General features: G+C 44.8%; 1 protein-coding gene across 1 annotated transcript; it reads left to right on the forward strand.

Moving 5' to 3' along the window:
- Nucleotides 1-401: 401 nt before the first annotated feature.
- LOC106610751 (RNA polymerase II-associated protein 1) lies at nt 402-13,471 on the forward strand. The gene is made up of 25 exons (XM_014210283.2): nt 402-531; nt 1,017-1,191; nt 1,481-1,629; nt 1,729-1,821; nt 1,977-2,160; nt 2,385-2,549; nt 2,645-2,860; nt 3,437-3,552; nt 3,652-3,750; nt 3,836-3,937; nt 4,016-4,183; nt 4,273-4,452; nt 4,608-4,742; nt 4,871-5,041; nt 5,230-5,387; nt 6,180-6,350; nt 6,486-6,681; nt 7,704-7,813; nt 8,009-8,204; nt 8,438-8,575; nt 8,988-9,130; nt 11,580-12,351; nt 12,549-12,725; nt 12,941-12,997; nt 13,122-13,471. Exons 2-25 carry the CDS (start codon nt 1,020-1,022, stop codon nt 13,269-13,271), a joined length of 4,218 nt encoding a protein of 1,405 aa, XP_014065758.1. The 5' UTR covers nt 402-531; nt 1,017-1,019; the 3' UTR covers nt 13,272-13,471.
- Nucleotides 13,472-24,993: the final 11,522 nt, after the last annotated feature.

The following is a 24,993-nucleotide window of genomic DNA, read 5'->3' on the forward strand; positions in this document are numbered from 1 at the left end:
TGCGCATGTGCAACAACTCAATTCGCCACTGAATGCCTTCTAAAGAACGCAATATTTAAAAACGTTGACAAAGGGAAAAGTTTACAAAACTTAGTCCACTCTATTCGTAACAACTGTTTGTTTTGGAAACAGAACTGTATTGAGATCAAATGTTTCTCCGATGAGAAGATTAGTAGAATGTCGGCCAAAATCCATATTCTCCCACTGTCGACCACTGGGCTTCCTCTCATCACCATATTTGGTAGTGAGTAGAAACGTCAACCGATGCTTCACATTTATACATCCGGTGAAAAATCTGTCTCATTGTTCTAGCTGCGTTATTACTACATTCTAGTGCATTTGTGGTGGACTTTCTAATTACTTTTATTTTGAAGTCGGATTTGTGGGCGTCACACTTTCACAGGAAGTAAAAAAATTAAAAAAACTTTCACAGGAAGTAACCGCCCCCTTGTTAGTGGATGTTTTTGAGTTTTGCACTCACGTTGTGTACATTTTTCTGTGAATTATAACCCAGAGGATATCTTACTGAAGGTGAATTCAATAAATACATGTCGTTTTTAAATGTATGGCATTGCAACGGTCCCATATAATAAAGCAGGAAATGCTCCGGCTGTAGCTAGCCAGCAAGCTACTTTGGCTAGCTAGCTAGCTAAGCACTTTGCGATCATGAACATGTCATGATCACTATTAGCTAGGTTTTCAAGGCACTATCTCTGCTTATTAGCTGCTGGGTCAGTGCCTGTAAATTACAATGTTCTTGAACATCTAGCAAAGCTAGTTAACATTCAAACTGCAGGAGAGGTGTTGACATGATATGGTGTAACATTAGGTGAGAGACGAGGAGAATGTGATTGGTTGAAAGCTTAGTTAAAAGGTTATTTTCTGATGTGGTAATATTATATTATCACAGCCCTGTACTTAAACAAAGTAATAAATAGCCATACACCGTATTGTGTGATACCTCATGTTTACAGATAGTCAAATCCTTCTGTCTAAGATGTTCCTTTATCTGTAAGGGGATGATACGGCGTCCCAAGCCCACTGACTCGGAGGCTGACCTCCTACAAGAGCAGGAGAGGTTTCTTGCCTCGGGGACCCCGTCCACTGTCAATGTGGTCCGACGGCCGGACAAGAGATCAGGAGACTCCGAGGGGGCTCAAGGAGACCAGAGAGATGTGGTCACAATCCAAGGTTCATAGGCTGTGTTTACACAGGCAGCCAGCCCATCGCTGAACTTTTTTCCACTAGTTGGTCTTTTGACCAATCACATAAGATATTTTTACATCAGATCTTTTTCAGAGTTGGTCTGATTGGTCAACAAAAAAATATCAGAATTGGGCTGTCTCTGTAAACGCAGCCATAGTAACAGTCTATCATGCACCTTTTTGTAAGATAGTTGATTGTGTGTAGCGGGGAGGTCAAACACAACTTTAGGTTTTCTGATTGTTAATAATATGATGCTGTGCATCTCTTTCTTTAGATCTTCCGGATGAGCTCCCCACTCTGACTCCTGCACCTTCCAAAAAGTCTCGCCTCAAAGTCGAGCGTGTTCGCTTCGAGGATGAGGACCCAGAGGAGAGGTTGGACAGACATGACACGCACATCAGTGCTGTTCTCTCCAAGATCATTGTGAGTGATACTCTCGCCATCTATCTCCTGCTCAGCAGAGCTACACACAGTTATGTTTGTGTCTCAACAACAACTACACTCTCGCTTCTCTTCCCTTAGGAAAGGGACACTAGCACTACACCAGTGTCCTTACCAGCATTCACAGACCTTGCTTTTCCTAAAGTATTACACCGGCCTGAGATGGAGAGCATGGTAGGAGCTCAATTGCTCAGTTTTGTTATGAGGATCAATTAATTACTACAGAATTTACTTCATACTATATGTGGTACAATTAATCCAGAATGGTGCTTCACAAGTTATGGATACACACACAAACTATTCCTCTAAACTATGTTATGTTTCACTAGGTTCCAGCTGCTGGTGAAAAGAGGAGCATTTTTGCCCGACAGATTGCAGCACAGAGACTAAAAGAGGGAAAGACCCCTTTATACTTTGCACCAGAATCCAGGGGTCAAACATCTGGACCCAAGGTGCTGAACCTCTCTCCAGAGTCCACCATGGAGATGGATCAACCTCCCTCTAGACTTGACAGTAAGTACCAGAGTTCCAGTAATTAATTTCATAAAGTTGAAAGGAAAGAATGTATTCCTGGCAGACAATAATTCGTACTTTGATGTCTACTCTGAAGGCCCAACTTGGCTTGCACTGAATGGGATGTCCTGTTTGTTTTTGTACTGTCCCACTTGCAAGACAAGCCAGCCAGTACTAAACTGTTCAGTTGGGAAAACTTGCTCATGTCTCTCTTTTTCTCCCAGGATTCAGTGCAATGGCTGGCCCCAGGCTGGTGTCTGGCCAGGGGCTTGGTGGGTCAGACAGTACAGTAGAAACACTGAAGATCCATCAGGAGAACCAGGGCAAACTACAGGCCATGTCTAAGGGCGAAATCCTGGAGGAGCAGAAAAGGCTGCTGGGTCAGCTAGGTAGGCACATGTTGCTATTTGAGGATTGTGTGCTCTGTTTGGTAAGGCTATGATGTGAGCCTTTTAAACCTTCAATCATATTGTGTACCTCTCAGATCCCAGACTTGTTGACTTTGTGAGGTCTCGTAAGGCACAGGGAGCCCTAGCCTCTGCCCCACAGCCTTCCAACTCCCAGGATGAGAGACGCAGGGAACAGCGTCTACAAGAAACCGTCATGATAGGCGCCAAGAAGCCAGAGCAGAATCCTCTGGAGGTAGAGATGGAGAGAGAGGAAGATGAGGAAGAACCAACCCCCCAACCGCCAATGAAAGGTAGAAGACATTTTAGAAATGTGCTGTAACTCCATTACGAATTAGCGAGAGAGCCTGACTCTGCACTGTCAGTCCTAGCACACCTGGATGTCTGCCAACTGTTTCCCCTCTCCTTTCAACTAATTGCACAAGTCATTTCGTATTGCAGAGAAAAGACGATTTGGAGCTCCGTGACTAGAATACCAGGGCTGAACACTGATTTAAATCTGCCTGATTAGAAGGAAGCCGGCCAAATTCAGATTCACTTTGTGTAATGGAGATCATGGGGGAAAGCCCAAGACATACTGTACATAGAGGAAGAATGATTGTCCGTTTCTGGACCACAGTGTGTGCCTACAGTATTTTGGATTGTTTTCAGACCGCAATGCCAGCATTACAAGCTTTTATTATCCATTACACTGATAGGAGAGAAATGTACTACTGAGGTGCTAGTGTAACTCTAGATGCATTCGAGTTACCCCAAAACATGGATTCGATTCAGATCTAGATCATTTTGGATATTTAGCCCATGACGTGCTTTACAAAATAGTGCTAAATATCGTAGTAATGATGCATTACCACCATATATCTCTCCAGAGGAGGACCTGCCAGTCAAGCCTCAGAAGGAGTGGGTGCACATGGACAAGCTGGAGCCAGAGAAGCTGGAATGGATCAGGGACCTGCCTGCCCCCAGACGGAAAGGAACCAAGCAGGTGCTAACTACTGTTTACACGGAACACTTTGTCAAGAGATGCGAGGAGCTTGTGTGTGTGTCTCATCTAGTGACTCTCACTGTGTCTCTGTGCTGACAGGCCATGCAGGCTCGCTTTGACTTTGCCGGAACCCTGATCCCGCCTACAGAGGACCTGCCCACCCACCTTGGTCTTCACCACCACGGAGAGGAGCCTGAGGTCAGCATAGTGCACTAACATACACATCTCCTGGTAGTTTTTCCAGAGAATATGCCTGTTGATGTCTTCTCTCTGTCTCCCTCAGCTGGCTGGTTACTCCCTGCAGGAGCTCTTCCTTCTCTCTCGTAGTCAGGTGATCCAGCAGCGGAGCCTGGCACTCAACACTCTGGCCCACATCCTCACCAAGGTACTGCCTGTCAATCAGTTCGTTCACATCAAAAGACAGTTGAATCTGCTTTAACATTGGAGATCGGTGTTCCTGTAGGCGCGGGCTGGTGAGTTTGCAGCCGCTCTCAGGGGCAGTGTGGTGTCCACTCTGCTGGATGCTGGCCTTCTCTTCCTGCTGCGCTTCTCACTGGACGATAATGTGGAGGGAGTGATGTCCGCCGCCGTGCACGCACTCCGAGCCCTCCTGGTTTCCTCAGACGACGAAGTAAGAGACCTTGCGTACTTTGTATCATCACCACTAGAGTGTACCATGGTAAAACATTTTTTAAAATCTTTGTCCCTGTCTTGTTTCAGGATTGTCTGGACAGCACTCTCTCATGGTTCCGTGGGCTGGCCTCTTTTCCTCTACTGCCCACTGCTCAGGAAGAGGAGGATGAGGAAGACGAGGGGCTGCCCGAGGTCATGAGAGAGACGGCTCAAGAGAAGGAAGAGAAGAAGACTGATCATGACGTGGCCAGGAAGGATGTCGTTAAGGTGACTAGAGAGCAGACTGATTAATCATCCCAACACTCCTTTATCTTTCCACTATCGCTCGCTCTGTGCACCTCAATGTCTCTCCACCCTGTGGAGTAGTGCTAGGGATAAATGCATTGTGTAAAGCTGTCGGCTGTGTTGGTTCTCTGTCTCAGGGTTTACTGAGGATGAAGCTGCTTCCTAGGCTCCGCTACATCCTCGAGGTGATCCGCCCGTCACCCAGGGTGGTCCAGGACGTGCTGGGAGTCCTGATCCGAATCGCCAGACACTCCTCCTCTGCAGCCACTCAGGTAACATCAACTATACTGCCCACAATTCCCTCTGGCATATCTCTGCCGCTCTCTGGTTTTATTAGCAATAAGCCTCTTGACATGAGTTAACATTTGTAGTATGACTACTATCTGGACTGTCACTGCAGGTCTTGGACTGCCCTCGTCTGATGGAGACTGTTATGTCAGAGTTCCTGCCCTGCTCCTGGACAGTGCCCGCCTCACCCACGCCCCAGTCTGCATACGGACTGCCCGTGGCCAATGCCATGAAGCTGCTACGCGTCCTGGCCACCACTGGCAGGCACGCCTGTGCCAGGCTGGTAAGTTTAGAGAGAGTTTTCAAACCCAACTGCCAGCTTACCTCATGTAGTAATGCTACACTTAGCCTTCTTCTGTTGGGTAACTTCAATATGATGGAGTGATGCATAAGTGTTTTATGATCTTGATGTGATATATGATCTTGTCTAATAGACTAGCAGAATGAAGTCACCCTGACTGTGTTCCCCAGCTGAACTCTCTAGGTGCGCGGGAGCGTCTGTCTCGTCTGCTTGCCCCAGAGCCCAGCGAGCTGCTGCTGGAGCCAGAGGAGGCCTTGAGGGTCAGCACTGAGGCCTACCGGCTGTGGGCCATTGCAGCCAGCTACGGACAGGCCTGTAACCTGTACACGTGAGTCACTGGTCTTCAAGCATCACCTACACTGAGTGTACAAAACATTAGGAACACCTTCCCAATATTGAGTTGCACCCCCTCAGAACAGCCTCAATTCATCAGGGCATGAACTCAGGGTGTCGAAAGCGTTTCACAGGGATGCTGGCCAAAGTTTACTCCAATGCTTCCCACAGTTGTGTCAAGTTGGCTGGCTGTCCTTTTGAGTGGTGGACCATTCTTGATACACACAGGAAACTGTTGGAACGTGAAAAAAACAGCAGCGTTGCAGTTCTTGACACACACCGGTGCGCCTGGCACCTACTACCATACCCTGTTCAAACGTACTGACACATTTTGTCTTGCCCATTCACCCTCTGAATGGCACACATACACAATCCATGTCTAAAGGCTTAAACATCATTCTTTGACCTGTCTCCTACCCTTCATCTACACTGATTGAAGTGGATTTAACAAGTGACATCGATAAAGGTTCATAGCTTTCACCTGGTCAGTCTATGTCATGGATAGAGCAAGTGTTCCTAATGTTTTGTACACTCAGTGTCTATCTCTAGGCTCCTGGGGGATGGTGGGGCCGTAATAAGCCATCTGGACACGCTGTGTTAAATAAAATAGTATTCCTCCTAATTTCATGTTCAAAGGTATTGCTTAATACCACAGACAACCTAGATCAGATGGGTATAAATCGCTTGGTGTTAGATTATACACGGCAGGAAAAGCTGCGTCAAAAACAAGTCTGTCCCTCAGGGTGAATAGCACAGCAGAACATCTTCTTCCCTCTACCATTACCAGGGACCTGTACCCCATCCTGGTGAGAGTGTTGCAGTCTGCCCACCGGCCCTGGCGCCCCTCAGACCCCCTGTTGCCCCTGGAGCTCCACAGGCTCCAGGCCCTCCTCACTCTGCTCACACAAGTCACACACACCGCTGGCTGCCATCAGGAGCTGCAGGCTGGCCTGGTCAGGTAACACACACTCTGGATCTCTACTACTAACTATGTTCACTCCTGCAGCTTTGACGTGTTTCATGTGACTCCATGATGTGCTGCTTTCTATTGATAGCCATTGGATTCAACAGTGCCAAACCTCTTTCACTACAGTTCCCAGGGGGCCGAGTGTCCTCCCCCACCCCTGGTGACGTGGGGTCATGTGACAGGTCTGCAGCCCACAGTGCTGGGGCTGCTGAAGGGCTGTGTGAGAACCCTAGGGGAGCCAGTCCAGAGGGAGAGCACCCTGAGACTGGTGCCGGCCTACCTTGTCTACATGGGGGCCTTCTACTTCCAGCTCTCCATCCAGGTGACTGTATAAAAACTATCGCAGTACTCAACAAGGGAATTAAAAGATCAGACCAGAATTGTATCTAAATAGTCCTAACTGCCTGTCCTCGTCGTCCTTCATCAGTACAGATTGGAAATAGGCTTCCACTACAGTGCTGTGATAAAATATTTGCCCCCTTTCTGATGTTCTGTTTTCAGATCTTCAACCAAAACCTAATATTAAAGGGAACCTGAGTGAACAAATAACAGAATTTGATACTTATTTCATTTATTTAATAAACAAAGTTTTGCAATACCCAATTCCCCTTGTGAGAAAGTAATTGTCCCCTTACACTCAATAACAGGTTGTCCCACCTTGAGCTGCAATTACTGCAACCAAACGCTTCCTGTAGTTGTCTATCAGTCTCTCACATCGCTGTGGAGGAATTTGGTCCATCTCTTCCATGCAGAACTGCTTTAACTTGGAAACATTTGTAGGCTTTCAAGCATGAACTGCTCGTTTCAGGTCCTGCCACATCTCAATCGGATTTAGGTCTGGACTTTGACTAGGCCATTCAAAAACGTGCAATGTCTTGCTTTTCAGCCATTCTGATATAGACATGCTTGTTTGTTTTAGATTATTGTCTTGCTGCATGACCCAGCTGTGCTTCAGCACACGGATGGATGGCCTGACATTCCCCTTTTAAAATTCTCTGATACAGAACAGAAAGGTGCATTTTGGCAAACTTAAGTCTACTTTTTGGACGACGTGGGTCCGGTTGTCTGTCGAAAACCAAACACTTCATTCCACAGTAAGAACCTCATACCAACGGTCAAAAATACTTTGCTGCCTCAGGACTTGGACGACTTGCCATCATTAAAGAAACTGCTATGTATCAGGGAATGTCAGCCCATCCATCCATGAGCTGAAGCGAAGCTGGGTCATGCAGCAAGACAATGATCCAAAACACACAAGCAAGTCTACAGCAAAAATAGAGAAAATCATTGGCAAAATCATTGCTTTTACTTATCTTCACTAATCTGGTGTGCCAACCCTTTCAGAGCTCGTTCAATCCAGTGGAGTGTCTGCAGGAGCTGGAGATGCTGACCTCAGAGGTTCTTCTCCCTCTGCTGTCCCATGAGGCTGTTCACAGCCTGATTAACAACCTCAAGTGAGTCCCATCTACTTAGAAGCATAGAGCTACATCTATGGTGATTTACTCCCTTACTGCGGAGCTTAATGGAGGGGATGTTGCTCTTTCTGTGTGGTTGGGCTTTTTCTGTCTAGCCCCTGATCCAGTGCTGTAGGATGATACTCTGGGAGTGTATAGTCTCTCTGTTGTGATCTATCTGTGTTGTGTTCCCAGGTGTAGTTCGGCAGTGTGTAACCCTCAGTCCTGCTGCCCCGGCCCTGAGACCATCCCCAGTCTGCCTGGTCTGCACTGCGCCGGGTGGACGTCTTCTGGGGGTGTGCCTGGACCCAACTCCCCCTTCCCCCTCATTACCTCCCTGTGCTACCTCCTGGACACCCTCACCAGCATCCACAGAGGCCTGGTCCGCAAAGTACGTCCTTATGAAGCTGTAGTTACTCTCTAAATGTGACTTTTATCTGTCCGGTGTGAACCACAAGTGTTGGTGTGGTTCTGCGTGGAACGGAATGAATATCTGCCACCATCTAGTGGTTGATTTTGAGATGTGTAACAAACAATTCACATTCATGTCTTTGTCTTCTTACCTTACAGTGGGCTAGTGGGCCTAGGACTAATCTCTCTCCTATGTTCTCTCTCTCGATTCAGTTCAGGTCCCTCCTACTCATTGAGGCTGTGCTAGGATACCTGCGTGGCTGTGGCCAAGCCAAGCCCACCCTGTCTCACTGGGTCCTTCGTCATGAACACCACCTGCTCTACCTGCTGCTGAGGCTGGCCTGTAGACTGGTATTGTATAGAGCCCAACTTCCATCACTCAGTCTTAGGCTAGTCTGGGTACCAGTCTGTTTAGCTATCATTCCACTCCTGCCATGCTAAACATCACCTTTGGCATTTGACCCGGACAACAAGGAGTGGAATGTTAGCCAAACAGACTGGTACCCATATAGTCATTCAGGGTCATGCTGTTTATCATCGCCCAGTAGGCTCATCTTGTGTTGTCATTGAGTCACTTTGTATCTCAGACCAGTGATTCTGTTAAGAGGTGCATATGTACGTGTTTATGCATCTGATGTCTCCGTTGGTTGTCACTTGACAAGTTCCTCCGTTAAATATTTCAGATACAGATAGTTTGCCATGATCATCTTTGTGTGATTTGGACATTTTGGATGAGTTACCGTTTTGTACTCGATGCTTCCAGGTTCCAACTGACCCAGAGGTGGCCAAGCATGCTGCCCTGTTTCACCACGTGTCTCTGGTAATGCTTCCCTGGCTATTACCTGGCAGTGAATACCTGGCCCATGAACTCATGGCCACCATGGTCTTCAACAAAGACTTCATACCGTGAGTCTTTTTAGTTATACTGTCTCCATTATTCAATATGTCATAGGTTTCGAAGCCATTAGACTAGAGGTAGAAGTCTTCCTAGAGGCAATGAAGCTTCTTTTATAATTCCTTTTTTCAAGCAATATCACATTTCATACAGACATGATATACTCTTAAAGGGAGTGCTCCTAATCTCAGCTTGTTACCTGTATAAAAGACAACTGTCCACAGAAGCAATCAATCAATCAGATTCCAAACTCTCCACCATGGCCAAGACCAAAGAGCTCTCCAAGGATGTCAGGGACAAGATTGTAGACCTACACAAGGCTGGAATGGGCTACAAGACCATCGCCAAGCAGCTTGGTGAGAAGGTGACAACAGTTGGTGCGATTATTCGCAAATGGAAGAAACACAAAAGAACTGTCAATCTCCCTCGGCCTGGGGCTCAATGCATGATCTCACCTCGTGGAGTTGCAATGATCATGAGAATGGTGAGGAATCAGCCCAGAACTACACGGGAGGATCCTGTCAATGATCTCAAGGCAGCTGGGACCTTAGTCACCAAGAAAACAATTGGTAACACACTACGCCGTGAAGGACTGAAATCCTGCAGTGCCCGCAAGGTCCCCCTGCTCAAGAAAGCACATATACATGCCCGTCTGAAGTTTGCCAATGAACATCTGAATGATTCAGAGGACAACTGGGTAAAAGTGTTGTGGTCAGATGAGACCAAAATGGAGCTCTTTGGCCTCAACTCGCCGTGTTTGGAGGAGGAGGAATGCTGCCTATGACCCCAAGAACACCATCCCCTCCGTCAAACATGGAGGTGGAAACATTATGCTTTGGGGGTGTTTTTCTGCTAAGGGGACAGGACAACCTCACCGCATCAAAGGGACGATGGACGGGGACATGTACCGTCAAATCTTGGGTGAGAACCTCCTTCCCTCAGCCAGGGCATTGAAAATGGGTCGTGGATGGGTATTCCAGCATGACAATGACCCAAAACACACGGCCAAGGCAACAAAGGAGTGGCTCAAGAAGAAGCACATTAAGGTCCTGGAGTGGCTTAGCCAGTCTCCAGACCTTAATCCTATAGAAAATCTGTGGAGGGAGTTGAAGGTTCGAGTTGCCAAACGTCAGCCTCGAAACCTTAATGACTTGGAGAAGATCTGCAAAGAGGAGTGGGACAAAATCCCTCCTGAGATGTGTGCAAACCTGGTGGCCAACTACAAGAAACGTCTGACCTCTGTGATTGCCCACAAGGGTTTTGCCACCAAGTACTAAGTCATGTTTTGCAGAGGGGTCAAATACTTATTTCCCTCATTAAAATGCTAATCAATTTATAACATTTTTGACATGCGTTTTTCTGGATTTTTTTGTTGTTATTCTGTCTCTCACTGTTCAAATAAACCTACCATTAAAATTATAGACTGATCATTTCTTTGTCAGTGGGCAAACGTACAAAATCAGCAGGGGATCAAATACTTTTTTCCCTCACTGTACATACATGGTGGTCTCTAATCGCAGCAGAATTGCCAACCCAAAAGGAGTTCTCCTCCAATTAAGTTTCATAAAACAGAACTTTAACTCTGGAATTCCAATGTAGTGAAATATTTGTTGTGTCGAGGTGCAGGGCCAGAAGATACCTTGTTGTTGAAAGAGGAAATGTACTTCAGCCAGGGTGGTTTGCGGTGCATTAACGTATGCCCAAATTTGAAATGTTGGCACAACACAGGAAAAAAAAAAATGTTGATTCATTGCAAATGTATGTAGTTTATGGCAGTGGTGGGCTGCCCGTGGGCATTGTGCACCATATGCAAAAGAGTGGTTTATGTTTACACAGCATCTGGTCTGCTAAGCGCACCATTTTCTTCTTCTTTAAACAAATTCTGACATTCTGTTTTGTTTTTACATTTCCATTGTCTGGATCTAATTTGTTTTAGAAATAAATGTGAAGCAGGTTTTCAAAAGGTCATGGCTAAGGGCTTTGATCTCAAGTCCACATAAAGTGCACCGTTTTTTTCCTCAGGATAGGACTTTTCTGCGTTATGTATAGACCTGGATTCACCCAGCTCAAGTATATGATAGAAAATAAATATACCTACTAAATAAATATACCTACTATTGAACCCAGGTCTGCTATGTAGATGGGCTATTTAGAACACATGGTATCTCTCTTTTGTGTTTTGTCGGTGTTGTTGAGTGAGAGGACTATGCCTATAAATCCTTTCCAACAGGATATTAAGCTATGTCATGCTAAGCCATCTCGCATTATATCGAGGTTGCACCAAATAGTAGCCTCCGGAGCTAACTCCTGACCTTTTCACTTTAAGTTAGATCACTGCTCTATAGCTGGTATTCCTCTGATGCCACTGCCAACCTGCCTCATTAGTCTTCTTGTAAAGGCCCTATTGTATTTGAACTCAGTGCTGTATAGCTCAACTATTCCATTCTCCCTGTCTTCCAGAGAGGGTCAGATTGGAGGGCCCGAGGCTGCAGAGATGTCTGAGCTGCAGCTCCAGGAGCGCTCCTCCCCTCCCCTCCAGACCCTGGGTCCTCTGCTGAGGGAAGCCTGTGTCCAGCTGCCCTCTGTCCGGGGCTGTTACCTCTCCCACCTGGCCCACATGGAGCCCTCTGTCCTCTCCTCCAGGGACTTCCACCTGGGCCGAACGCCCTGGCTCAACACCCAGCTCCTCCCAGAACTTTCTGGACCCTCCCTCCCCTCCGATTGGCCCTTCCTGCCACTCGTCAGCCTGTACGAGCGGGCGGGTGCACCGGATGGAGGAGGCCTGCAGGTGGAGTCGCTCCCTGCGGGGGCAGTGCAGTCGGTCACACACTGCCTGCAGTGGCTGCTGCTGCTGGAGGTCTGGAGGGAGGATGCCCTCAGGGTGGTGCTGCCTGTAGCCAAGCTGGCCCGTCTGGCTTGTATCTTCCTGTGCTCCAGTGATCTTTTCATGGAGAGGCCTGTCCAGAGGCTGACCTGGGCTCTCTTCAGGCTGCTCACCAGGCACTCTCAGCTGGAGGCTCTGGACCTCAACTCCCCTCCTACAGGCCTGGCCTCCTTCAATGACCTCTATTCTGCCCTGGTGGGACAATTTGAGGCGGTGTCATTTGGGGACCCCCTGTTTGGCTGCGTCATCCTCCTGCCTCTGCAGAGGCGCTTCAGTGTCACCATGAGGCTGACTCTGTTTGGGGAGCACGTGGGCCTGCTGCGCTCCCTAGGGGTAACACTGGAACAGGTGAGAGGGAGGCTGGTTAACACACTGGATTGAATGTTGCGGTAGAGAGCACAGGGTACATTATTGTGTAGACAGCCAGTAGATGGAGGTCTTTGGACTTTTGTCACTTGCTGCAACATTGTGCCATTTGACAATGTGTCTAAAACATGTGACATAAAGAGAGGCTAAATGAGCCCCTCTCTCTGTGTTCCTCCTAGCTGGCCATCCCTATGGAGAGGTTCACGTCACCCCCGGAGGACTCTCTCCCTCTGCTGCGCCTCTACTTCCGGGCGCTAGTGACAGGGACACTGAGGCTGTGCTGGTGTCCTGTGCTCTACGTGGTGGCTCTGTCCCACCTTAACACCTTCATCTTTTCCCAGGACGCAGCGTCACAGGTACAGAGCACGTCACAGGCCCAGGGTGTGGATCAGTGTTGTTGAGCGACACGGATGACAACTGGGTGGCTTTGCAGTTCATAGAAAGGTCCCACTGCTCTTCGGGGTTATGCAATTTCAGGGTGATTTGGAATCGATCTGTACTTTGAATAGGAACACTTTTGTAGTCTTCTTTTGTGCGCCCCTCTGAAAGGCTTTTGTCTCCCCCTCTCCAGCAGGTGGAAACAGCCCGTCGCAGCCTCCTGAGGAAGACTCACTACCTGACTGATGAGGTACACACTCACTCACCTTCCCCCAGGGTCTTCCATCTCTCCACTGCTCCTGACTCCTTCCCCACAGCCTTCTTATCCTCCTGCCATTCCTCCTCTCCCCTAACATCTGTCCTATCCTGTCTAGGTGTTGAGGAGCCACCTGCTGCTGTTTAGGCTGCCCCAGAAAGACGCTGAGCTGGGCTTCAACACTTACGACCAGCTGCCTCCCATCCGGCAACGCAGGCTGGAGAGTGTTCTGGGCACCCAGGGGATGAGCGATGGCAAGGGGGAATGAGGACAGAGAGGAAGGGGGGGACAGATCGTGGCTCTCATTTGGAGCGCCGTGGTCATGCCAAGGGTACCAGGTCCAAGAGGGCTTTACTGGAAACAGTGCGTAAGGATAAAGAGAATGCTGTAAAGGTGCCTGGAATTGTCTGTCAAAACTGCGACTGTATTTTGAATAAAGATGCTTTTGTGTATGTATATGTAACTTCAGCACTGTTGGATTAGTTCATTTGTCTTTTATTACATGTAAGTCATTTAGCAGACGCTCTTATCCAGAGCGACTTACAGGAGCAATTCGAGTTAAGCGCTTTGGTCAAGGGCACATCGGCAGATTTTTCACCTAGTTGGCTCGGGGATTTGAACCAGTGACCCCAACGCTCTCAACCGCTAGGCTACCTGCGGCATAGCTTTGGGAAACAACATCGGGAGTCTGTGTATTGGTTGGACTCCCTGAGTTGTGAATCTTTCTGGTGGGTCGTGACCGAGAATAACCCTACCACAATATAGCCGACTACATCAACAACAACAAAAATCCTGTCAACGAAGGTATTTGTATAATCTCTATGAACTCTACTTACCAGACATAATGTGAGATGACCTTTGCTATCAAATAAACGTCTCAATCCAATTTTTGTCCGAACCACACCATATACGCGTGAAGTGCGTGGTCTAATGGCAGCTTGCTGTCTAACTCAAGGAATATGGTGCTGTTCAGACAAAAGCTGGATTCAGATGTTTTTTTTAATACCGAGGAACACATTTCACTTTACAAATACAGTTCCTTGAGATTATAGCGCAAGTTTGGGTAGGTTACTTTCTAAATGTAATCTGTTAGTTACTAGTTACCTGTCCAAAATTATAATCAGTAATGTATCTTTTGGATTACCCAAACTCAGTAACGTAATCTGATTACGTTCAGTTACTTTTAGATTACTTTCCCCTTAAGAGGCATTAGAAGAAGACAAAAAATGAATATTACCAATTGAACGACATCTATTGCAGGATAAATCAATGTTAAAGTTTACATAGCTGGACATATATGGATTTTACTTTATGGGTTGGTTATGTAGGCTTCTTCTAATCCATCGCTTTCCAGTACATATAATAATAGGATTAAATTATATCTTTACATTAATATGTATAATTTATAAGTCCAAAAATGGTTGTAGAAACTACAGATATACTTAAAAGGGCAATCAAAAGTGTGAGTTTGAGCATGTGTTCATTAGGCCTGTGGATTATTATTTTTATCAGCATGAATTAGATTGAGCAATAAAAGCCCCACAGGCTGGGATCCACACTATGAATCCGTTGCAAGAGCATATTTTTCACTGCCTGTCGACTGGTTTTAAAAACAGTGATTGATAGGCAGCTTAAACTTACTGAATTCAACCATTTTTGGGTTCAACTACACATTGTCATCTACAACAACCACAATCTGTAAGGCACAAATAGCTAAATGAGAGTGCAGCAGTGTGAATCACATCAATGGGCTATGTAGATACCAATAATAAGTGATATCCATATCGCCGTAGACTACACCACTGATGTCATCCTTACCTCCAAGCATTTATTCAAGTTGGATAATCTTTGGATGCCGAAAGCAGTCGCACCATTGGAAGACAGCTTGGACTGTAGCCTCCAAAAGCCTTTCCTGCTCTTTTTCCCCGACCCATCAAACACATTTGGTGTGTCATCATAGTGGTCTGACTTGCTCAGGTGGAACAAATTTAAATTTGCATCAAATCCGTTACTCCCCAACCCTGGTGTTAGGGTTATTTTTCGTCGCCAGACACCAGAACTATGCACAACTCAGGGAGTCTAACCAATATACAAACTCGCGATATTGTCCCAAAGCTACCTGTCGCCCTAATTTTCGTAGTCATACAGCGTTTGACGAACCTAATTTCTGCCTATCTGATCTACCTACAACTGAATATGTAGTAATGGTGTTGGTCCGCTGTCACAGCAGAGCATGTCATGTTCCACATGGTCTTTTGCAAATCAAAACTAGGTACATATGTCTGTCTATAAGTCACTGCAAATGATTTGTTTAGAAGGTAATTATGCTGGCTCCAGTTTTACTTGAATATAATGTAAGCCAGAAAAACACTGAAACATTTATCAAATCATATGTTATTACTAAATTGCAATTCAAATAATGCTTACTGTGTGAATTTCCACTTACTTTTACCAGTGTGGCCCCTGTTACTTTTCCATTGAAGCTACTTAACTAGTGCCTGTGTAAAATCTAATTTTGAAAATGCCCACAAGCAATATCAAACAAAGGGATGTTTGTCTCTTCCCTGTTATGCTTGTTTAGACTAAAGTTTGATATAAAAACTGCCACTTGCCTGATCCATAATATACAGTGCATTTGGAAAGTTTTCAGACCCCTTGACCTTTTCCACATTTTGTTTCAATACAGCCTTATTCTAAAATAGATTGTTGTTTATTTCCCTCATCAAACTACACACAATACCCCATAATGACAAAGCAAAAACAGATATTTTAGAAATGTTTGCAAATTTATTACAAATAAAAACATCGCATTTACATAATTATTCAGACCCTTTACTCAGTACTTTGTTGAAGCATCTTTGGCAGCAATTACAGCCTTAAGTCTTCTTGGGTATGATGCTACAAGCTAGCACAACTGCATTTGGGGAGTTTCTCCCATTCTTCTCTGCACATCATCTCAAGCTCTGTCAGGTTGGATGGGGAGTGTCGCTGCACAGCTATTTTCAGGTCTCCAGAGATGTTCGATCGGGTTCAAGTCCGGGCTCTGGCTGGGCCACTCAAGGACATTCAGAGACTTGTCCCGAAGCCACTCCTGTGTTGTCTTGGCTGTGTGCTTAGGGTCGTTGTCCTGTTGGAAGGTGAACCTTCGCCCCAGCCTGAGGTCCTGAGTACTCTGGAGTAGGGTTTCATCAATGATCTCTCTGTACTTTGCTCCGTTCATCTTTCATTCGATCCTGACTGGTCTCCCAGTCCCAGCCGCTGAAAAACATCCCCACAGCATGATGCTGACACCTCCATGCATCACTGTACGGATGGTGCCAGGTTTCTTCCAGACGTCACTCTAGGCATTCAGGCCAAAGAGTTCAATCTTGGTTTCATCAGACCAGAGAATCTTGTTTCTCATGGTCTGAGAGTCCTTTAGGTGCCTTTTGGCAAACTCCAAGCGGGCTGTCTTGCCTTTTACTGTAATGGCCACTCTACCATAAAGGCCTGATTGGTGGTGTGCTGCGGAGATGGTTGTCTTTCTGGAAGGTTCTCCCATTTCCACAGAGGAACTCTGGAGCACTGTCAGAGTGACCATTGGGTTCTTGGTCACTCCCTGACCATGACCCTTCTCCCCCGATTGCTCAGTTTGGCCGGGCGGCCAACTCTAGGAAAACTCTTGGTGGTTCCAAACTTCTTCCACTTAAGAATGATGGAGGCCGCTGTGTTCTTGGGGACCTTCAATGCTGCAGAAATGTTTTGGTACCCTTCCCTAGATCTGTGCCTCGACACAATCCTGTCTCGGAGATCTACGGACAATTCCTTCAACCTCATGGCTTGGTTTTTGCTCTGACATGCACTGTCAACTGTGGGACCTTATATAGACAGGTGTGTGACTTTCCAAATCATGTCCAGTCAATTAAATGTACCACAGGTGGACCACAATCAAGATGTAGAAACATCTCAAGGGTGATAAATGTTTTAGTTTAAATACATTTGCTAAAATTTCTGAAACTGTTTTCGCTTTGTCATTTTGGGGTATTGAGTGTAGATGTAACAAAACGTGGAAAAAGGGAAGGGTCTGAATACTTTTCAAATGCACTGTATGAGAACGTTTTCCTTCTGTCCTTTTTCTTATTTGTCTAAACGTCTCACCCTCCATCTTTCCTACCATATGTTACCAATAGAGTTCCATTCATCTTTGTTGTACACCACTCAATGAACAGTTTATGAGAATCTCTGTTTCTTTTCCAGTCTATTCTCTTTCAATTATTCATACAGTTTGATTTGGCCGTGATTGTTTGCAGTGCAGGTTTTCACACTCAACATGTACATAGATGATGTCAGACTGGTGCCTTGGTGGATCACATTCAATTCTCTCTCTGTGTCTCTCTTTCTCCTGTCTCTCTCTTTCTCCTGTCTCTCTGTCTCTCTCTCTCCTGTCTCTCTCTCTCCCGTCTCTCTCTCTCTCTCGTCTTTATCTCTGTTTGTAAGGAACTCCCCACTGGGCGCACACACGTTGTTTCCGCATCATTTCAATTAAATTACTTTGAACTAATGTGGAATAGACGTTGAATTGACGTTTGTGCCTAGTGGGTCTTCCCTAAAGAAGACCAGTCATTGTTTGGTTCGTTGGTTTTCTTGTTTGCTCCCTCAGGAATGCTTGTCTTTGGGGTTTGCCAGTATAGGAAGACAATTGACCCTCCTGTGGGCTTGTCTAATACTGGTCATACGGTCCCCTCCACATCTGGTCTGCATTGTTACTCAAGCAGGGTGCCCTAAGGTTTGACACTGGTTTCCCATATAAAAGCAAGCCATGAACAGTACAAACCTAAGATGGCGCCAGGTTCATCATCGCTGTGGTACAAAAATGTTAATGTCATGGCTTCCAAGACCTAACGTGCAAAGAGACAATTTCACACCTGATTTGTTTCCCTGGTCAAATGCCTGGTATGATATACAATATGTGTTTTCCACAATCATCTCCTTATATTTTACAGAGCATTTACATAACATGTCATTGTTTAAGATGGTTTTGATTAGTTGATGTAATGGAAGTCATTTGTCTCTGAGGAAATCAAAGTTGTAATGTGTTGGCCACAAAACACCTTCAAAATGAGTCCAGATTGAATATCACAAGCTATGCTCTCAAAGGCCCTGTGATTGAATTAAGTATCAACAAGATGAATTCTCTTTCTGGACACCATTAGACTGGTCACCATCATGAATTCAATTATTTCTCTCTCTGAGGATGTTATGATAAATAGGCTAAATTCAGACATGTTCTTTTTTACGCACACTTTTTCTCTCCTTCCTGCTGCTCATGTTAAAGAGAGTCTGACAGAGTTCCTGTTGTGACAGATTACAGACATGTCTCTAGACACAGAGCTTAAGCACACTGCTGTTGTAACATTCCTTCAGAAATTAGTCTCACCTGATTTGTTCTGTTTCTTCCAGGAACTTGAATATGGACCATTAACCTCAGTCTCCAGTACTTGGTAACAGTTCATTCCAGAAGGTTACTTAGATGTTAAGCAAACTATTTTAGAGGAAGTTTAGTCTGTCAAGAATTTCTACTGAAATCAGGAATTAGGGTGGGATGGCATTAGGCTTATATCTACAGGCAGCATTTTCCAACCCACCACACACCTTGCAGTCTCAGGTAGAATACTCTTAAATGCTCAGCAATTTCTGTTTTTGTGCAGCAGTTGCTATAGAGTAGAAACACATTCCGAAGAGTTGCTGTGGCTTCTGTAGGAAAAGGGGGCATACTTCCAATGAATGCAAATTAAAAACATGCAGTGCCAAGAGCACTGGAAACTTATTAAAGGCCCAGTGCAGTCAAAAATGTGATTTTCTGTATTTTATATATATTTCCACAGTTTGGAATAATATTGTGAAAATTATGATAATGCCCTTTAAGTGTTTGAAAATACCTGAAATTTCAGCCTATTTTGGTGGGATGGAGTTTTAGCCATGGTAAATTTGTTAATATACCAATAAAAAAGGGTTCCAAACCCCTCTGCCAGTAACAGGTCCTTTTCATTTTCCCCTCCCCACTCAGATCACTACTAGACAGTCCTAGCACAATTCTTGAGAAATTGCTCTTTGCTAAGAAGATCGTTTTGTTTCTTTTTGACAATCACAGTAAGGTACTTAATTGTTACCCAGAAAGGATTTGATATTGAGATAAAAATGGCTACATTGGACCTTTAACAATAACAAGAGACATAATAGTTATAAACAGTATACTGATTGTGTACGTGGAGTTGTGCATCCGCCATTACTCGGCTGCAAACTTTCATGTAAACATGTCCTTGGTACTCCTTGTGACAGTCCTCCTGCAGAAGAATCCTAGGATACATTTTCTGCTGGTCAAACAACCTCATATTGAACTCAGTGGACCTTTTCAAAGATGTCAAAACAACCATACAGTAATAATGCCTCTCTTTGTGTGTCTGATGTCTCATTGTGATTAAGTAGATAATTCAGTATACTCCCTTCCTTGTCTTTGAAGGTCAGAGATGACAGCCCGGTCTCATAGACTAGACGTAACATATTATACATAAATCCGGGACACTGGATTTGAGTATGATATGTTACGTTTGGTGTGGTTACCTATGAAAGAAGGTTAATTAAAGATGCACTATTCAGAAATCGCTCCGCCATTTCCTGGTTGCTAAAATCCTAATAGTTCACCTAGTTTCAGTTTGTGACCAAGCCAGTAAGTACATTGTAGAGCAGGTATTCCCTAACTGGGGTACGCGTACAATGCTGTTGGGGTACGCCAAATAAAAATGTGTTCACAAAAAAAAGGCTTTTTTAATCTTTTTATTTTTTTAACATTTTCAAACAGTACATTTATATTTTTCAACGGGGCTATACATTTGTGTGATTTTTTTTTTCTCGCCTGAGTAGCCTCATTTCACTTCCAAAAATCAAATTAAACCATCTAGTGTTCAGCGAAATAACAACACAATGTCAAATACAGGTAGCCTAGTCAAATAATTAACATCCAATCACATTAACCGTTACTCTCTCGTGGGAATTCCACTAACGGTCCGTATGTAGTCAAATGTAGCTGCTGCTCATTCCATTTGCTCTAAAATGGTTAAATGATTTAAAAAAGTATGGCCCGTGTTCATAGAGACACATACCAGCTCACTAGTAGTACTGCTACTACCAGCAGCACTACACCTGCACCTGTCGACGACACAAGTTGTTCTGCAAGGACATTCAGAGACTTGTCCCGAAGCCACTCCTGTGTTGTCTTGGCTGTGTGCTTAGGATCGTTGTCCTGTTGGAAGGTGAACCTTCGCCCCAGCCTGAGGTCCTGAGTACTCTGGAGTAGGGTTTCATCAATGATCTCTCTGTACTTTGCTCCGTTCATCTTTCATTCGATCCTGACTGGTCTCCCAGTCCCAGCCGCTGAAAAACATCCCCACAGCATGATGCTGACACCTCCATGCATCACTGTACGGATGGTGCCAGGTTTCTTCCAGATGTCACTCTAGGCATTCAGGCCAAAGAGTTCAATCTTGGTTTCATCAGACCAGAGAATCTTGTTTCTCATGGTCTGAGAGTCCTTTAGGTGCCTTTTGGCAAACTCCAAGCAGGCTGTCTTGCCTTTTACTGTAATGGCCACTCTACCATAAAGGCCTGATTGGTGGTGTGCTGCGGAGATGGTTGTCTTTCTGGAAGGTTCTCCCATTTCCACAGAGGAACTCTGGAGCACTGTCAGAGTGACCATTGGGTTCTTGGTCACTCCCTGACCATGACCCTTCTCCCCCGATTGCTCAGTTTGGCCGGGCGGCCAACTCTAGGAAAACTCTTGGTGGTTCCAAACTTCTTCCACTTAAGAATGATGGAGGCCACTGTGTTCTTGGGGACCTTCAATGCTGTACCGCTTTTACAACATACATAAGTGCGCTGGTTATCAAGGGGCAAAGTATTGACACGTTTTTTTTTTAATTGAGAGACGAGTTTAACATTTTCTTTACTGACCATAATTTTCACTAGTCTGACCGCTTGCATGATGACGAGTTTCTCACACGACTTGCCTATCTGAATTATGCTTTTTCTCACCTGAATGATCTGAATCTAGGATTACAGGGACTCTCCACAACTAAATTCAATGTGTGGGACAAAATTCAGGCTTAGCTTAAGAAGTTGGAGCACCTCTTCTGTCTGCATTAACAAGGACAATGCACACGTGTTCCCATCATTGTATGATTTTTTGTATGCAAATGAACTCAAGCTTACGGACAATGTCAAATGTGATTTAGCGAAGCACCTGAGTGAGTTGGGTGCGCATTTACGCAGGTACTTTCTCGAAATAGATGACACAAACAACTGGATTCGTTATCCCTTTCATGCCCTGCCTCTAGTCCACTTACCGATATCTGAACAAAAGAGTCTCATCGAAAATGTAATTTAATCAGAAGCCACTGCCAGATTACTGGTTTGGGCTGCGCTCAGAGTATCCTGCCTTGCCAAATCGCACTATTAAGACACTGATGCCCTTTGCAACCACGTATCTATGTGAGAGTGGATTCTCGGCCCTCACTAGCATGAAAAACTAAATACAGGCCCAGACTGTGTGTGGAAAATGATTTAAGACTGAGATCTCTCCAATACAACCTAACATTGCAGAGTTATGTGCAATCTTTCAAGCACACCCTTCTCATTAACCTGTGGTGAGTAATTCACCATTTTCGATGAACAAATAAGGTTTTATATGTAAGATGGTTAAATAAAGAGCAAAATGATTGCTGATTATTATTATATTATTATTTGTGCCCTGGTCCTATAAGAGCTCTTTGTCACTTCCCACGAGCCGGGTTGTGACAAAATCTCACTCTTATGTTTAATAAATGTATTGTATAGTGTGTGTGTGGCAGGCTTACAATGATGGTAAAAAAAACTACATTTGAGAGTGTGCTGACCCTGGTGCTAGAGAGGGTATGCAGCTGGAGGTTGAATGTTTGAAGGGGTACTGGTCTATAAAAAGTTTCGGAACCGCTGGCGTAGAGAATCATTTGTACCATCTAAACCGCTGTGAAATGTTTTCCACAACCAAAAATATTGTATTTTCAGATGTTTGAAGCTGGTGTACAAAACCAAAAGTAAAAGATGCAAAAAACGAAACTTAAGACCGGGAAGCATAGAAATAGTGCACATAGAAAATATCTATCGCTTCTTAGAATTGCTTTAAATGAGAATGACAGATCTACATTTCTATGTGAATTTTGTCAGGTCGCCTGTAAAGTAGGGTGGATGGGTGGGCATATAGCGCGAACGTCTAGCAACCCAAAGGTTGCGCGTTTGAATCACGGACAACTTTACCGTTTTAGTTCATTAGCAACTTTGCAACTACTTACTAATTTTTAGCTACTTTGTAACTACTTAGCATGGTCACTATCCTTACCCTGACCTTAACCATTTAACATAACTCCTAACCCTAATCCATAGTCTAGCTAACGTTAGCCGTCTAGTTAACATTAGCCACTTAGCTAACGTTAGCCACAACAAATTGGAATTCATAACATATCACACAAAATGTAATCTGTATCATATCATACGAAATTGATGATGGACACATAATATATTATACAAATTGGGGCACAGACAGATTTACGTTTACTATCTTACGTCTACCCCTGAGTCCAGGTTGGAGATGAGAGCAGGGTCCAGACATGATACCTGGGATTACTGAAACAAGACCTTGATATATGTAACACGTATAATATGTGACGGCTGAGTCGTATTTCTCTCCGGTCATCTGGATGGGTGCCATTTGGAATAGCTGCTGGCCATGTGTGCTGTTTCAGACAGATAGAGCGAACTCTGTCAGTGGGATGATGTTGTGGCCCATGTGCAGCAGGCTGTGTTCCAACAGACATCATCTCTGAACACTGGTCTATCAAAGAGGCCCCCCAGGGTGTGTTAGAACAGGATGGGGTAAAATATGGTTGTCTGTCTTTAGATAGTACAACTGTAGCAGCTTATGCCCATTATCTTTGACACCTGAATGATCCATCTCTCTGGTTTTCCCCCACAATATATTTATTTTATTATCTCTAAGCCTAAACTGGGTCAATGGCGTGAAGATATACTAACCAGACTTTATAGTGAATTATCTTCAAAAGGTTGAATACCATTTGGACCTCCAGTTGCACACTGTTGTAAAGTGAATGTTGTCCAGTAGGAGGCGCTGTTTGGACAGCTGAGAACTCCCTGAGGTTGTAGGCCCACCGGGCCGATTGACCTGCCCTATGAGAGGGATAGTGAGCCCCAGCATAAGTGGACTCCATTGGTGTCACCAGGTCCTAATGTCATTACCCATAGTAGTAATTCATTGGGACTGATTATATTAGTTCGAGGACATGATGCTCTGGTGATGGCTTGGTCTCACAACAAAGCCCACATTGAGTCCAAGTCGTTCTTGTTGCAGACTGAAAAACAAGGACAGGGAAAAATGCATATTTCCCTTTATTATGCTTTCGGCCACATACAGGAAGTATTGTCTAGTATTGTCTTTCACCAACCTGGCCTATAGGAAGGCCCTAAATACTGTCAAAGACCCCAGCCACCCCAGTCATAGACTGTTCTCTCTACTACCGCATGGCAAGCGGTACCGGAGTGCCAAGTCTAGGACAAAAAGGCTTCTCAACAGTTTTTACCCCCAAGCCATAAGACTCCTGAACAGGTAATCAAATGGCTACCTGGACTATTTGCATTGTGCCCCCCCCCCCCCCAACCCCTCTTTTACACTGCTGCTACTCTCTGTTTATCATATATGCATAGTCACTTTAACTATACATTCATGTACATACTACCTCAATCAGCCTGACTAACCGGTGTCTGTATGTAGCCTCGCTACTGTATATAGCCTCGCTACTTTTTACTGTTGTTTTATTTCTTTACTTACCTATTGTTCCCCTAATACCTTTTTTGCACTATTGGTTAGAGCCTGTAAGTAAGCATTTCACTGTAAGGTCTACACCTGTTGTATTCGACGCACGTGACAAATAAACTTTGATTAAATAGATGATTTATTCGAGTATTCTTGTGTACATTTGTGGAGTTGAAGAGCAGATGTGTGTATGTGCACGTGTACGTGCGTGCGTGTGTACGAGCATGCATGTTTGGTGCGGAGGTTGGGGTCGATAGTGGCTGATTGGTGTTTTTTCTTTTACTCTCAGGATAACATGGTAGGAGAACTCAATAACCCACACAGACTGTAAGACATCCCCTTGTCATTGAGGTAGATTACTCCTTTACAGTGAATGCAATTGAGACAAGCTCTGTGATTTAGTTAGTGACCAGGCCAGCAATAATTTGCCTTCTCAGGCAACTAAGAGAGCGGCAGAGAGAGGCAGTATACCAAGCTCCTCTACCTCTGGTGTGTCAGGTATGAGGAATATAAATCCTCAATAAAATCTTTGTAAAATTATTCACAGAGAGCTACGTACATATATTAGGCACCAGGTCGCTAACACCTGATCTACCTTTTGTTTGGCATGTATTTGAAAATGTTTTTCCTTCACATTATCCTTATCGCTCCAGGTTATCATTATTATGAGAGGACTTCCAATTACTAGCTGAGTGTCCAACCACTCATACACTTTAGAGGGTGTTAGATATGTGAAATATTGATTGCCCACTGAAAAGGCACTACAATCACAATGTACATGAAAGTCGCTCAATATCTCATTTTTTTTGCCGCACAGCAGGTGTCAGATAAACCAGACTTTTAAGAACCACCAAGTGGCTAAGATACACAGAGAATGTTTTGCATACACAACTCCATTATATTGTATAGTACATTACTTTGTGTCTCTGACCACAGTGAGCTTTATAGCATAGTCTGTATATGATCAATTGTGTGTCCCTCAGTGCAGCAGCAAATAATAGCTCAATTAATGGCACATTCAGTAACATGTTAGATGGTATCTTCACGTCATGCTGGGAATAGGATTGGACTCTATGGAACCAAGTGCATTTAC

This window comes from Salmo salar, chromosome ssa09 (assembly GCF_905237065.1).
Source record: "Salmo salar chromosome ssa09, Ssal_v3.1, whole genome shotgun sequence".
Taxonomy (NCBI): Eukaryota; Metazoa; Chordata; class Actinopteri; order Salmoniformes; family Salmonidae; genus Salmo; species Salmo salar.